Source organism: Corythoichthys intestinalis, chromosome 2 (genome assembly GCF_030265065.1).
Source record: "Corythoichthys intestinalis isolate RoL2023-P3 chromosome 2, ASM3026506v1, whole genome shotgun sequence".
NCBI lineage: Eukaryota > Metazoa > Chordata > Actinopteri > Syngnathiformes > Syngnathidae > Corythoichthys > Corythoichthys intestinalis.
In genome coordinates, this window is record NC_080396.1 from 46791809 (window position 1) to 46807167 (window position 15359).

Here is a 15359-nt window from a genome sequence, read left to right on the forward strand (position 1 = left end):
CCGCCACACATGCTTGAGACCATCGGAACCAATGAAATTAATCTTCGTCTCATTAGACCATAGGACATGGTTCCACTAATCCATGTGCTTTGTTGACATGTCTTCAGCAACCTGTTTGCGGGCTTTTTTGTGTACCGTCTTCAGAAGAGGCTTCCTCCTGGGGTGACAGCCATGCAGACCAATTTGATGTAGAGTACGGCGTATGGTCTGAGCACTAACAGGCTGACCCCCCACCTCTTCAATCTCTGCAGCAATGCTGACAGCACTTCTGTAACGAGTCACATGATATTTTGAAGGGAAAATGACAAGCAGTACTCAATTTGGACATTAAGGGATGTACGTAGTTCCCATGCGGTGTACTCACTTTTGTTGCCAGGGGTTTAGATATTAATGGCTATATTTTGAGTTATTTTGAGGGGAAAATAAATTAACTGTATTATATTAAAGCTGCACACAGACTACTTTTCATTGTGTCAAAGTGTCATTTTGTCAGTGTTGTCCCATGAAATGATATACTTAAATATCTGCAGAAATGCGTGGGGTGCACTCAGTTTGGTGATACACTGTAATTACATTTTATCTAAAATACCCCTAAATCGGCAAAATCTTAACTTGAATCTATCTTTAAATGATCAAAAAGTTTTAAAACCTTGACATGTCGACAGTAGACAGAAGGGAAATTATGGAATAACGGGAGCAATTTTAACAACTTTAACGGTTGATTCACAACATTAAAGGAATGTACTTTAAAGCTGCTGATTCAGAATGGGGACTTGAGTATTTCATTTACTGTTTTTAACTGTTAACTTGATACTAAAATAGTAGTTTGGTTTAGCCCGAGAGGATTTGGGGGGGGGGGGGGGGGGGGTGCATCGATTTATAATCGAATTGGAGCCTCTGAATCGTAATCGAATCATTAGGTGCCCAAAGATTCTCACCTCTACTAGCAACGCACCGGATTTAACCATCCAGTTACAAAGTTTGTGTGCAGATTTTCAGGTTACGCATGACTGAGTTCCTCTAGCGTTTTGTTAATCCGACAAGACTGCGGAACTAGGTCTGCTGCATGACATCACAGATAATAACACAACAGTGCACACCCAGGTAGCCTGTTTGCTATGGATACATGTTAAAGAAAATCGCTTCATACTTGTTGGAGCAGAGTGAAAGGGGAAATGGCATACAGTTTTCTTGTCAGTCTTTCCAGGGCAACAGATTTCAGTATTTTAAAACTAACACTAGCTTACACGATAAACAGTTGTTTTTTCATCTTTGTGCAAGCGTTTTTTTCTGTCTTTTGTAATAAATCTCAGTTGTTTGTGTGAATTGTCTGGGGAGTTTACATCTGAGGGATGTAACGTCTCAAACGTGCTCTGGCACCCATCTGGTGCGTTATCACAAATTGGATATAACTCAGACCCCTATGGAAAGCCAGCTTATTTGTGCCAGCTAGCTCCACCTTCTATGTTAATTTTAGGGCAGGAGGAGCACAAATGCCTTTTCTGGGTGTTCCTTTTTTCTGAATTTTCAAAAGTGACTTGGAATGCCTACCCTCCAGCCTACTAGGGTTACAGACAGCAGCAAACTGTTGGACTGCTGGCTCTGTACACATTCCGTGCTTACCGTGCTTAATAATTGGCCAAATGTGGCTAAGGGGGGGACAGTCACTCAACAATACACTGTTTTGTGTCATTTCTGTGCTTTTGCCTAATGATTATCCATTGGTGAAGCGTGAGTGTGGCGTCTGCAACTGACTCTATATGTGGATATAAAGGTTTCTTGGTTTTAAGACTGACTTTGCGTCTTTAAATATAGCATCAAGGCAGGTGCAGCGGCAGCACTGTGTGTGACCATAATGAGCCACTGCAGGCAAAATGAGAGGCTTCGGATAGAATGAATCTTTTCTGCTCATGTGATCATTTATGGAATTCCAGAATCAAAAATGATCTTGACGTATCATTAGCTAAGGCCAGGTTCCGATCCATATACAGATCAAGTCAAGGTCTCCTGCGGAACCATAAATGTATGTGCCATTGCTATTATCGCACTGAATTTAGCATTCTTTATTTGGTAAATCATTGCGCAATATGTTAGTGTGACCATGAACATGCTATTTGGCAGCCGAAATTTTGTGTTTTTTAGAGTTTTATAGTCACATAAAAACATAAAGGGCAGTTTTATTTTTGTATTGTTTTTGAGCTTCAGAGAAAGATGGGTGGGTCACCACACTCCCACACAGAGTAATTAAACTTCGTTGCCGAAGAAAAAAATGCAAGTAGCATTTTTCTTGGTTTTATACCAGTCCTGTTATAAACAAAAAAGGTAGCTTAAAAAGCTTCAACGTGATGCAGTGCAGTTCTTCATCACTGTAACCTAAAACCACAAATCCAAATGTTATTAGGTAAGTCAGAATTTAAAGCAAAGCATTGTCTTTGTAAAAGTTTATGTAAAGCAACACTAGGTAACTTTTCAACCTTTATATGGTAAATGGTAAATGGTGTTACACTTATAAAATATTTTCATTACATTTGTGATGATACATCGACTGACAACTAATTGAATGGCACCTTTTTTATATCTTGAGGGGGTCTGTGTCGCTTTCACCGACAATAATTAACTTTGAGGAGGGTGGCAGGAACACTGCCACACAAAAAACTACAAATGTGCTGACTGCTTTACTGCATGTCACTTCCCCCTTTCCCCATTCATCATAAAGATGGAAGTTAATGCGAACGCTTTCGCACAAATTCTGCAACAATGGCAGAGCAACAAAAGAGACAAAAAGTTTTGTTTGACGGAGAAAAAAAGGCTACCAGGAGAAAAGGATACGCTTTCGCTTGCTTGTGTGCCACTAAGCCTCAGGTTGCAAATCTTCATATGCTATTGTTTAGCCACAATTGGATTCATTACTATATTAATCTTCATCCTTCACACAGCCGCTGGAAACAGAAATGTCGTTTAATCCATCTGCAGGCGACCGGGAGATCATGATTTTACGACACAGTGCGGGTGTGCGCTGGTTAGAGCAGGGCGGTAAACCGAAAATTTACCGTTACCGAAATTCTTCACGATGACCGACGTAATTTTGACCATGTCGGTAAATTCGGTAATTTAATAAAAGAAGAAAATATAGTCTTTTCATCCCGCTTTGACTCTGTGTTGTTCGGCTATGTTCATTCCCCTTTAAGAAACCAGACAGTGTGCTTACATTGGGAGTCACATGGTTTTCAGGAAGCCAATCAAACAGAAGCCCGGTAGGCTAAAGCTAGCTGCTAACGCTAGCTGCTAACGCTACAAGTAAACGGGATGAAGTCGGGCTTAAGTTAGCTTCGCCAAACTTTCACCCGACATTAAGTAAACTCTTGACAGGTTCCAGATAGGGATGGAAAAACCGAGGCTTTCTGAAACAATGAACCACTTTTAAGACAATTGCCCTAAATTGAATCACTGTTTGACACACTGCAAGAGCCCCATCTACTGGATAAACAGTGCACGTTTCTTTTTAAAAGTAAAGTTGACAAATTGCCTCAGCATTACATATCTTCAATAGAATTACCGGTAAGTGGATGTCGTCTATTTCAACCAGGAGATCGTGTCGTCATTAAGTGTGATTTACACAATTAAAGTTGACCTCTTTAAGCCTGTGTCATTGCTTTTGTCTGTGAAGATGTGTTCAAAGCAGTATTTGTAATACACGACAGTGCTAGTCTTGTAAGTGGCTCGTCCTAGATGACAGGGAGTAACTATGTATTGTTTATTTTTTGTAAAAATTACAGTACAGTAAGCACAGTGCTTGGGAACAGGAATATTATTTATTGCATACTGTAAGGATTTCCAAAATCATAAGATGTAAATAATTGAGCTGAATAAAAGAAAGGAAAGGTTTGTGAAACATTTTATTTTTTAATTAAGTATAATTTCTGGGGGGCGGGTGGATGTGTCGTATTTGTATCTATTCTAAATATCTAAACGTATGCCACTATCTAGTGTATAACAATGCGGAATGAATTGAATGAAATTCAAGTGATGATATGTTTCAAGTCATACAAGCTGTTATAAATGTTCACACAAGAATTCTTATTGTTTACAAGATTTTTTTAATACTTAATGTTTAGACTGCATGTGCAATTGTTAAATTGAAAGCTGGTAAATAAATTTAACGAGAAACTGTTAATTTGTATTCCATGCATTGATTCAAATTTTCAAATTATATAACAGTTTGCTTGGGCGAATTTATCGTTATTTATCGTTATCGAGGTAAATCTGCTCAATTTATCGTGATACGTACTTAAGGCCATATCGCCCAGCCCTAGCGCTGGTCCTTATGGGAAACGCAGTCTTCCTTAAGGCAAAACACTCCCGCTTTTGTCCACCGGCATAACTAAAATCAACCAAAACTGGAAAGTTACCCTGTGTTGCTTTAACTTCATGAATTAGTTAATATTTGATTGTGCAAATAAATGGTCCCTGGAAATATGAGTTTAATTATTTTTCTGAAAACAACTGTAACTCAAAACTCTTATATTAAATTTCTCTCATTGTAATGCCATTTGTCATTTCCTGTCCACTGCAAAAGAAACAAAAATGTTGAAATGCATTTTTAGTTAGAACAATTGCACTACATTTTGCCGTAATACAGGTACATTATATAAAAACATAATTTGAAGTGAAATGTAGAAAATTAAACTGCTCCCGTCACCTTTTTCTCATATTTATCTTTGATTCAGTGGACATTGTGCTGTTCCTTCTGGTATCCACAGCAGTATAATACAGAAATACTTATAGCAATAGATGCAATTACAAGTCCTCAGTAAGCTCTAGTAATATTGTTGGTTCATATGAAGGGATAGAAAACATGCCTGTAAGTACTGTTACATTATTGGTCCACATGTGTACCTCGATAATATTTGATGAAATGTACAGTATGTTGCATCAAACAGCAGGTTTGATTGGTATGCTATTACAGTTGTGTAAATGATCCGGTCACATTATGTGTGCAGTATTCAGCGGGCAGCACTGGCCATATTGGAACACTACTACTGTGACTTTGCCATCCATAACCCGGCTTTGCTCTCCGCTTCCAAGTCACGCGCCGCCAAGCATCTCGCTGGTCTCAAGGTGTACAATGTGGATGGAGACTTCCCAGCAGCCCCCACTGAAAGTATGTGTTGTGTAAGATCCCGCTCAGGTTTTAGAACTCCTGCTGGACTAAAATTGTGTGTCTCGTTGACTGTTTCCTCTCCTCATGTTGTCTTTTTAAGTCTTTAAAGCAAAACTCAGAGCCTATCTATTGAACAGTAAGTCAACTCCATGCTGATGCTTCTCACTTACTGTATATGCACATTCTGTACGCACTTTGTAAATGTTAAATTTGTAATTGGACGCACCCCCAGACACACTTCTGGCATGCCGCAGGTTAATGTTAAATATTCAGTCAACTGCGTAAATGTAACACTCAGCTGCTGTTAAATTATCGCCTGTCCTCAAGTTTACTCAGGCATAACTCAAATGCTCAGTTTTTTTCCCCCTGCATTTGTCCCGAAAGAAGACAAAAATGAATGACAATTTGTTTCTCCTTCTTACACCTCTTATTCCTTTGTTTTCACCCGTCATCCCTTCTCAAGCTAGTGATATTTATATACAGTCTTGTTGATATGCTTGTCGAAATTGAATGAGGAAGTTTGATGCTGACTGACAAGCTATCAGTTCTTTTTATTGTTTCCTAAGAGTTGCAATATAAATATACAAAAATCTCAACAATCCAACTCACCGGAGACATCCTTAGAAGGATTTGCCGAAAAACTCCCTGCTACTCCCTCCATGAATTATTCCATTCATGCGCCATCTCTGGCTTGCATGAATAATTTACTCTTGTACACCAGTCAGAATTGGGCAGGAGTATTAACTTTTGAAACCCTTGTGTCCGTGTGCCATGACAGGTCCGGGAAACAACGCGGCCGCAGGACTGGCACATTCCCAGTCCAGAGCCATGATGGCAGCTGCTGCCCACTGCAGGGACTCGAGCCACAACGAACTCTACTATGAGGAGGCTGAGCACGAGAGGCGTGTACGCAAACGTCGAGCCCGGTGAGTTTCCTTTATTAGCGCTCTTGAATCCAGCCAAAATTATATGTTTTTTTAATTTTTATTATTTGTTAAAATTACCGCCATTTTTTTCTACATCTTCCGAGAATAATCCTCACTCGATTTTTGAAAACTACAATAATGATAATTGTGATGACACGTCAGCCTTCGATAAGTAAATGTTAGTTGTTCTTTGCGGAACATCTGAGTAATGTTGTATTATCTGCCTACATGGGCTGCTCCACCATCTACGTTCACATATCCATTGCTTAAAGGGTTATAAACCCGCTAAACCAAAAACATCACAACACCAGTGCTATTTCTTTGCCCATTATGTAGTGTTGCAAAGGTTAATCAATTAACTCGAGTAATTTGATTAGAAAAAAAAAGATTTGAATTAAATTTTTCTGCTTAGAGTATTCGTTTAATTAAAGTGGCGTTGTAATGGTTTGTTTTGAAAGTGTTGGGATTTTGTTTTATTGATTTGGGTGGATACAGTGCCCTCTAGTGGCAACAGTGAATATAACTCATTCACATGGCTGAATCCAGCAACTCAGTGTTAAGACCAACATAAGTTTTTTGTTGATGTAATGTTTTTTAATGCATTCGTAATTTAGTTTATAGGTACCGCAAGTTCCCCGATAAAATGCACACTTTTTTTCCCAAAATCAACTTGTAAAATCGTGGGTGCGCATTATACACGGGTACAGGGATGGAGAAAGAAATATAATGTATATAGTAGGGCTGTCAAACGATTAAAATTTTTAATCGAGTTAATTACAGCTTAAAAATTAATTAATCGTAATTAATCGCAATTAATCGCAATTCAAACCATCTCTAAAATATGCCATATTTTTCTGTAAATTATTGTTGGAATGGAAAGATAAGACAAGACGGATATATACATACAACATACTGTACATAAGTGCTGTATTTGTTTATTATAACAATAAATCCACAAATGGCATTATTAACATTCTTTCTGTTTAAGTGATCCACGGATAGTAAGACTTGTAGTTCATAAAAGATAAATGTTACAGTTACAAGTTATGGTAATTTTATATTAAAACCCCTCTTCATATTTTCGTTTTAATAAAATTTGTACAATTTTCAATCAAAAGTGGAGTTAAGAAGAAGAATAAAAATAACAATAATAAGAATTGAGTGACCAAACTCTGAGTAATGCCAATTCACTTTGCATTGTTGTTTAGCTGTGTGAGAATAGGGCCTCATTACTACAGACTGAAGTGCTTTTCTTTTTGTGAACATTATTTTTTTGAGAGATAGCAATATCATTTTTGTTGTGCTTTCACTAAATGATACTTCTGTTTGTTGTGAAGGAGTTGCAGAAGCTTATGCCAATACACGGCGCAGCCCAAAGAACGCCTGTGTCCACTCGCCTTTATAACAGATATATCTCTGTGCATATCTGACCCAAAATACAACAAGAGACACATAATTGCCACTAAAAGAAAGCAAACTTACCGAAATACGTGTGGAGCACAAAGCAACAGCATAAATGTCTCACAACTACTAATTCTCCCACTATTAGAAGGAATAACATTAGTACGGAACGGCGCTGTGATGCCCCCAAGCGGCCGGTGTCATTGTCTTCACTCTTAATGTCCATAAATGGCGTCTTTGAAATCTGTTTGAGGCAATGCGAGAGCGGCTCATTCAGTGCATGCGTTAATTGCGTCAAACATTTTAACGTGATTAATTTTAAAAATTAATTAACGCCCGTTAACGCGATAATTTTGACAGCCCTAGTATATAGATTTTTTTTTTAATTGACACGGCCATGTTGTGTTGAAGAAAACGTATGCGGCGATCTGTTGCTGACCATTACGGTACATGACGTCACCATTTTGTTTCGGTAATACTTCACTCTGATTGGTCGAATAATTCCGTCTGTGTTAAATTTGGCTTTTTTCACTCTTCATAAAGCACAGAATTTAGTTTCTTGAACTCATTTGAGTCAACGTTTATTGCAAGTCAGCAACTCTGACCATAACAAACGTAACACAACACAGACTTCCTGTGTCCGTCAACTACAGTGGGGCAAATAATTATTTAGTCAACCACTAATTGTGCAAGTTCTCCCACTTGAAAATATTACAGAGGCCTGTAATTGTCAACATGGGTAAACCTCAACCATGAAAGACAGAATGTGGAAAAAAAAACAGAAAATGTCATTGTTGGATTTTTTTAAGAATTTATTTGCAAATTATGGTGGGAAATAAGTATTTGGTCAATACCAAAAGTTAATCTCAATACTTTGTTATGTACCCTTTGTTGGCAATAACAGAGGTCAAAGGTTTTCTGTAACACTTTACAAGCTTTTCACACACTGCTGCTGGTATTTTGGCCCATTCCTCCATGCAGATCTCCTCTAGAGCAGTGATGTTTTGGGGCTGCCGTTGGGCAACACGGACTTTCAACTCCCTCCACAGATTTTCTATGGGGTTGAGATATGGAGACTGGTTAGGCCACTCCTGGACCTTGAAATGCTTCTTACGAAGCCACTCCTTTGTTGCCCTGGCTGTGTGTTTGGGATCATTGTCATGCTGAAAGACCCAGCCGCGTCTCATTTTCAATGCCCTTGCTGATGGAAGGAGATTTTCACTCAAAATCTCTCGATACATGGCCCCATTCATTCTTTCCTTTACACAGATCAGTCGTCCTGGTCCCTTTGCAGAAAAACAGCCCCAAAGCATGATGTTTCCACCCCCATGCTTCACAGTGGGTATGGTGTTCTTCGGATGCAATTCAGTATTCTTTCTCCTCCAAACACGAGAACCTGTGTTTCTACCAAAAACTTCTATTTTGGTTTCATCTGACCATAACACATTCTCCCAGTCCTCTTCTGGATCATCCAAATGCTCTCTAGCGAACCGCAGACGGGCCTGGACGTGTACTTTCTTCAGCAGGGGGACACGCCTGGCAGTGCAGGATTTGAGTCCCTGGCGGCGCATTGTGTTTGTCACTGTGGTCCCAGCTCTCTGTAGGCCATTCACTAGATCCCCTCGTGTGGTTCTGGGATTTTTGCTCACCGTTCTTGTTATCATTTTGACGTGGTCTTTAATGTCTTCCATTTTCTAATAATTGCTCCCACAGTTGATTTCTTTACACCAAGCGTTTTACCTATTGTAGATTCAGTCTTCCCAGCCTGGTGCAGGTCTACAATTTTGTCTCTGGTGTCATTCGACAGCTCTTTGGTCTTGGCCATAGTGGAGTTTGGAGTGTGACTGACTGAGGTTGTTGACAGGTGTCTTTTATACCGATAATGAGTTAAAACAGGTGCCATTAATACAGGTAACGAGTGGAGCCTCGTTAGAAGAAGTTAGACCTCTTTGACAGCCAGAAATCTTGCTTGTTTGTAGGTGACCAAATACTTATTTTCCACTCTAATTTGGAAACAAATTCTTTAAAAATCAAACAATGTGATTTTCTTTTCTTTTTTTTTTCCACATTCTGTCTCTCATAGTTGAAGTTTACCCATGTTGACAATTACAGGCCTCTCTAATCTTTTCAAGTAGGAATTGGTGGTTGACTAAATACTTATTTGCCCCACTGTAAGTGCGCCATGCAGAACTTAAGTTCTGGAGAAATTACCTTTTAAATTCTGGATGCTATTGGCCAAGCCAAGGGCAGCGTGTGAGTAGTTTGCAGGCGTGGGCAGCACGCGAATAGCTTGCAGCCGTGACAAGTAGCAAATATAAGCGATAAGGCAGACCTGGAAAAACCTCTCACCTCTCTACAGTCTCCTGTTTCAGAACACAGCTACCATTTACTTAAAAAATTGGTCAACCTTTTTGCAATGTCTGCGTTAACTTTCATCTGTTTGAAAAATGTTCACCGTGACGCCTAAAGGCAAAGAGTTTTCTTTTGATTTTTTTTTTTTTGATTTTTTTTAGCAACTGGATTATTCAGGTTACTCAATCATTTCACCCTTGCACATTTCCCCTTTTATTGAAATGTCTGTCATATTTACAGGATGACAACTTGGTCTTGGCCATAGTGGAGTTTGGAGTGTGACTGACTGAGGTTGTGGACAGGTGTCTTTTATACCGATAATGAGTTAAAACAGGTGCCATTAATACAAGTAATGAGTGGAGCCTCGTTAGACCTCGTTGACAGCCAGAAATCTTGCTTGTTTGTAGGTGACCAAATACTTATTTTCCACTCTAATTTGGAAATCAATTCTTTAAAAATCAAACAATGTGATTTTCTTTTTTTTTTTCCACATTCCGTCTTTCATGGTTGAGGTTTACCCATGTTGACAATTACAGGCCTCTCTAATCTTTTCAAGTAGGAGAACTTGCACAATTGGTGGTTGACTAAATACTTATTTGGCCCACTGTATATCTGTCACTCGGGAAACTCAAACCCAAATAACAATACTGTAGTTCCTATAGTCCATAGAAGAAACATTTATTCATCATGATGAAACGAGCAAGTTATACAGCAGCCTTTAACGGGAAAAGTCATATCTGTTTTGTTTTCTCCTGGATTCTGTCAAGTTGCAGAAGTTGTCAAATCATATTATTACCGTACATATTGTCAGTTTACGGTAATGTTTTGAACTACCAATGTGCTATGCTTGTGCTGTGTTTCACCAATCAGTCAGTAAAATGACATTTCTGTATCCGTATACGAGCTCTGTTTTCTTGTATTCTTCTATTTATTGGTTCTAAAATTAGGGTGCGCGTTATACACGGGTGCAATAATTTTCCCTACATTTTACAAGTAAATTTGGTATGCGCGTTATACACGGGTGCACCTTATACTCGGGAAATTACGTTATATTTAGCAGGTTTTTGTGGGAATATGTGTTTGAACCATTTGTTAAGAGCAGTGTAAAAAAATTTGAAAAAAAGTTAGCATTTAATAGCATTTAAGCTAACGGATTTTTGCTATGTAAGTTAGCCAATTGTTCTTTTAATGTACTTAGATCTTCATTTATTTTTTTATACTGTTTGAGGCTTATCTCAGTTATTTTGATTTTTAATATTCCTTATCCAATTACTCGATTATTCAAAATAACTAGTTCATCAATTAATCAACTACTAAAATAATCGATAGCTGCAGCCCTACCATTATACATGAGCAGTACCTTTTTAGTCATTTGGGCAAACCTATGTGGTTGTTTTAAATGAAATGAGTAACTTTGACATTTTGTTTGTTTTATGCTAGGTTTGACAGTAAACTTCATATTCTAGTATTACCAAACAGATTGATGCCTCTTCTTTTTTAGAAATGTTTACTACCTGCAAAACATCTGCTTGTTGTAAAGTGACTTGATTTCACTGCCACCATACAGCGCTCGTATCTTGAGTAGATGTAAAAAAAGAAAAAAAAGAAAAGAAAACGTCAGTCTAACCAACTGCTCATCTTGCAAGAAATATGTGTCATTCGTATCTCATGACATTGAACAGAAACAAAACATGACATAATCCTTGCTCTGCATTTTTCTCATAGACTGGTGGTTGCAGTAGAGGAGGCCTTTACTCATATAAAGCACATGAAGGACGAGGAACAGAAGAAAACTCCCGGAGACGTGATGGACCCACGAGAAGCAGCACAAGCTATCTTCCCATCCATGGCACGGGCCCTACAGAAGTACTTGAGGACAACCAAACAGCAGCACTGCCACAGCATGGAGAGCATCCAACAACACCTGGCTTTCTGCATCAGCAACAACATGTCACCTAAGGTCAGTCCTCCACTGCATAACTTGGATTTGTCCTCCTCTTTGTACAATAAAGACAAAAGTATGATGTTTTGTCAATTATATTTAAGTTTTATTGCTCAGAAATGCTACTAGAAGCTAGCTTTTTCTACCAACTAGTGTAGCCTGGTTTTTACTGTTTTTTTTTTGTTTTTTTTTTTTTTTTTTTAAACCTGTCCTGTTCAGCTGTTTGACACAGAGAATGGAAGTCTAAGTGCCCGGATTCTGAACAGTTTTAATGTTTCACATTGAGAGTCTGACATACTCCCATTGTGATCATTCAAAATACCTTTTTATTATGACAAAGCAGCAAACAGGAAGGGATTATGGGGCGACAGAAGAAAAGAAATACAAGAGAAGAAAGAAAAGAAACACATACACAAACAACAACAAGAAATACATTGAACATCTAAACTAGTTACTAATATGCTGGTGCTATCGTCAGCGAGATGTATTTCCGGTTTACACCATGTGGGGGCCTATTGGCCAGTGAAAGAGGAGAATGGGGGTGGGGGTGTCTATAAGACTATAAACTAAGTGATTGAAAGGGGTAGAGTGTACACAAATCAGTTCTGTGATCTAGAACCCAGTAATCGTGTGAATCTCTTATGAGTGAAAGCCCGTTGGCGACCAACCCTACGCCGCCGCATCGCCAATCCCGGCACCGGAACCCCCAACCCGAGCATGCCCTACCACATCCAGCAGCACGCAAGCCCCACCGGGCGCGCGACAGCCACGCAGACGGGCGGAGAGACCGCGCGGGCACCAACCCAGGGCCACGGCCCACACCCAGCCAGCCCGGGGAGGGAGGGCGGGCGGGGGGGCGGGGGGATCCATGCGCAGCCCATCCCTCCTCCAACCGCCCAGCAAAGGAGCCACCGTCACCCCCCCCCCGGGACCCAGGGTGGTCCCCCGGGCCACCCGCGCGCCCATCAACCGGCCTTCAGGGATGGCAGGAGGGGACGCATCACCAACCCCACGCCTACACCCACCCCCGCCCGCCCACCCGGACCACGAGCCACAGCCACAGCCCCCCAACCGGCACGGCACGCCACGGGACCCCCAGCGGCCCACCAAGCCCCAGGCAAGGCAGGGTCCCCCGCCGGTGCAGGCGACACCCCGCTGATACACCGGCGCCCAGCCAGCGACCCGCGACGGAGCGCAGGGCGGACGCCCAGCCAGAGAAGAGAGGGGAAGGCGGAGGCAGGAGAACGCCCAGGGACTGCCACGGGGCGACGCAAGATCGGAGACCCGACCCCCCAACCCACTCCCGCGGCCGGCAGCCGAGGCAGAGGGGAGGCCACACCCCGGGAGCCACGCCATATAGAAAAAGTGTGGGACCCACCTACCACCCTATTACTGTGGCTGCCAGGTTCCCGACTGGCAGCCATCACCCAGCACCGTGATGGGGGTGTGAGGGGAGGGTAGTGCAATGTATGCATTAAAATAGGAGAGCTTGGCTTGGGGCAGTGGGACCGCAGCATGGAGTTTCTGTCCAGCCGCCCGTCCCACCGCCCTTTGCCAGAGCTCTCCTGTGGAGTATGATGTGTGTGGTGCATTTAAAAAAGGTGCAGGGATGGCGGGGCCTGTGGTGAGGAGGCAGCCGTGAGGCCCCCCCCCCCCAGCAGGTCCCAACCATCCCACAACCTTGGTGTGTGGTGCATTAAAAACAGGGGGGAGTCGGGCTGGGACTGTAAAGCCCCGTCCCAACTCTCCCCGGAGAAATGTATGAGCATGTAAGTGCCAGGGTGAAAAATATTTACAGTGCCGAAGTGAGAAGTGCGTGAGTTAAGAGGCAGGCTCCCGCGGGCGTGGCCCCGTCCACCAGAACCACCGGCCCCAGGGCGGAAGAAGTGTCAGGGCCCCGATCAATCCCCGCCCCAGAACACCCACGGCGCCTCCGCGACCGCCCACCCCCCTCCCACCCACCGAGCACCCACCCCGCACCCCGAGCAGGCGCCACACCAAGCGCCGGCGACCAGGGGGCGTCCACCCCACCGGCAAGGGACGACAAGCCTCACCCTAGGCCCCGCGGGCCCCAAGAGGCCCCGCTAACGACCCCGCCAGCCGGGGGGCAGCCGCGGCCGCCGCGGCCCAGGGAGGCGGGCAGGGCCGGAAACAGACCAAGGGGAGAGAAGCGCACCCCCCACAACCCACCCCCGGGCCAAGAGGGGCGCGCGGTATGGCACCAGAGGGCACCTCCCCGGCACCCGGTACAGGGAGACGCGGCTCCGGCCGGGCGGACCTGGGAGGGAACCATGGCTGCCGCATACACCCCCCGGCCCCCACCCCAACCCCAACCCCACCCCGGCCGGCCGGGGAAGGGCCGCGGCCCCGGACCGGCACCCGCACGGCCCCCCCACCCGCCCACGACACCAGCGCGCGCCCGACGGGACCCCCCGCACAGCCAGACGCAACCGGACAAGCCCCGGCCGAAAATCCCGGGGGCCAAGACCGGCGGCGGGACGGCCCAGGGCAGGACGCCAACAAACTCCACCTGTAAAGCTGATAGAAGAAGAGGTTTATCAAACACCATTAGATGTATGCCAAGGACCAGTGAAGTGTGTTATTTACGCATAGTTCCTTAATTGTTCCAAGTCTGATAAGTAATATATAGGGTGTTCCAAAAAAAGTTGCATATGATCCCCAGCAGCTGGAAACCAAATTGTCCATGAGTATCCTTGTAAAATAAGCCCATTGACCGACTAAACTGTGAAGGAAGAAAAATTATTTATTACATGCTGTTGGGAGTGTATAAAACAGTTCGGATTTAAACATGTCCAGTTTCCAGCTGCAGAAGGATGCATACAACTTCCCTGGACACCCCGCATACATCCATTTATGTATACAATTTTATTATTTTTGTGGCATTCCTTCGCAGGTGAGAGAGAATCCTTAGTCTATGTTCATCATTCTTGCGACCGTTTCCCACTGTTGTTCGTATTTGTCCATTTTATTTGTCTGTTTGGCAGATATTTTCTCTAATGTTATATATTCAATGATTAGATTTAGCCATTGGTTAATGCTAATGTTTTGTTTGTTTTTCCAATTCAACAATATTGTTTTTTTGGCTATCGTTAGACTTGCTAGTAGTGGACGGGTTTGATGGATAGAGATATTCACTGTATTCAGATCGCCAAGCAGACAAAGAGTTGGAGACAATGGAATCCTGCAGTTCAATAGGAAAGAGAGTTTCTTCGTTACCTGTGCCCAGAAATCTTGTATTGGTTTACATTGCCAAAGAGCATGAAAGTATGTATCTGAAATATCTTCGTTGCAGCTTATACATTTATCGGATTGGGAGAACCCCATTTTGTGCATTTTAGATTGAGTAATATGCCATCTGTGCAGTATTTTGAACTGTATAAGCTGAAGGTTCTTATTCTTTGTCATTATAAATGCATTTTTACAGATGTTGGACCAATAGTTATTATCTAATGTTACCGAAAGTTCGTTATTCCATTTTTCGATTGGTAGGCAAGTAGAGTTGTTACATGAGAGGGCTTTATATACTTTTGAAAGTATTTTTTTTTGTTGAGGATAT

The 15359-nt window shown here is 42.4% G+C and overlaps 1 protein-coding gene across 5 annotated transcripts in view; it reads left to right on the forward strand.

The window, feature by feature from the left end:
* Positions 1–15359, forward strand: part of vangl1 (VANGL planar cell polarity protein 1) — a 71980-nt gene that overhangs the window by 54616 nt on the left and 2005 nt on the right. For all 5 annotated transcript variants that reach the window (XM_057829238.1, XM_057829236.1, XM_057829244.1 and 2 more), the window contains 3 exons: positions 5001–5161; positions 5940–6087; positions 11566–11800. In XM_057829238.1, the coding sequence (XP_057685221.1) occupies positions 5001–5161; positions 5940–6087; positions 11566–11800 (544 nt within the window). The remainder of the gene's footprint in view (positions 1–5000; positions 5162–5939; positions 6088–11565; positions 11801–15359) is intronic.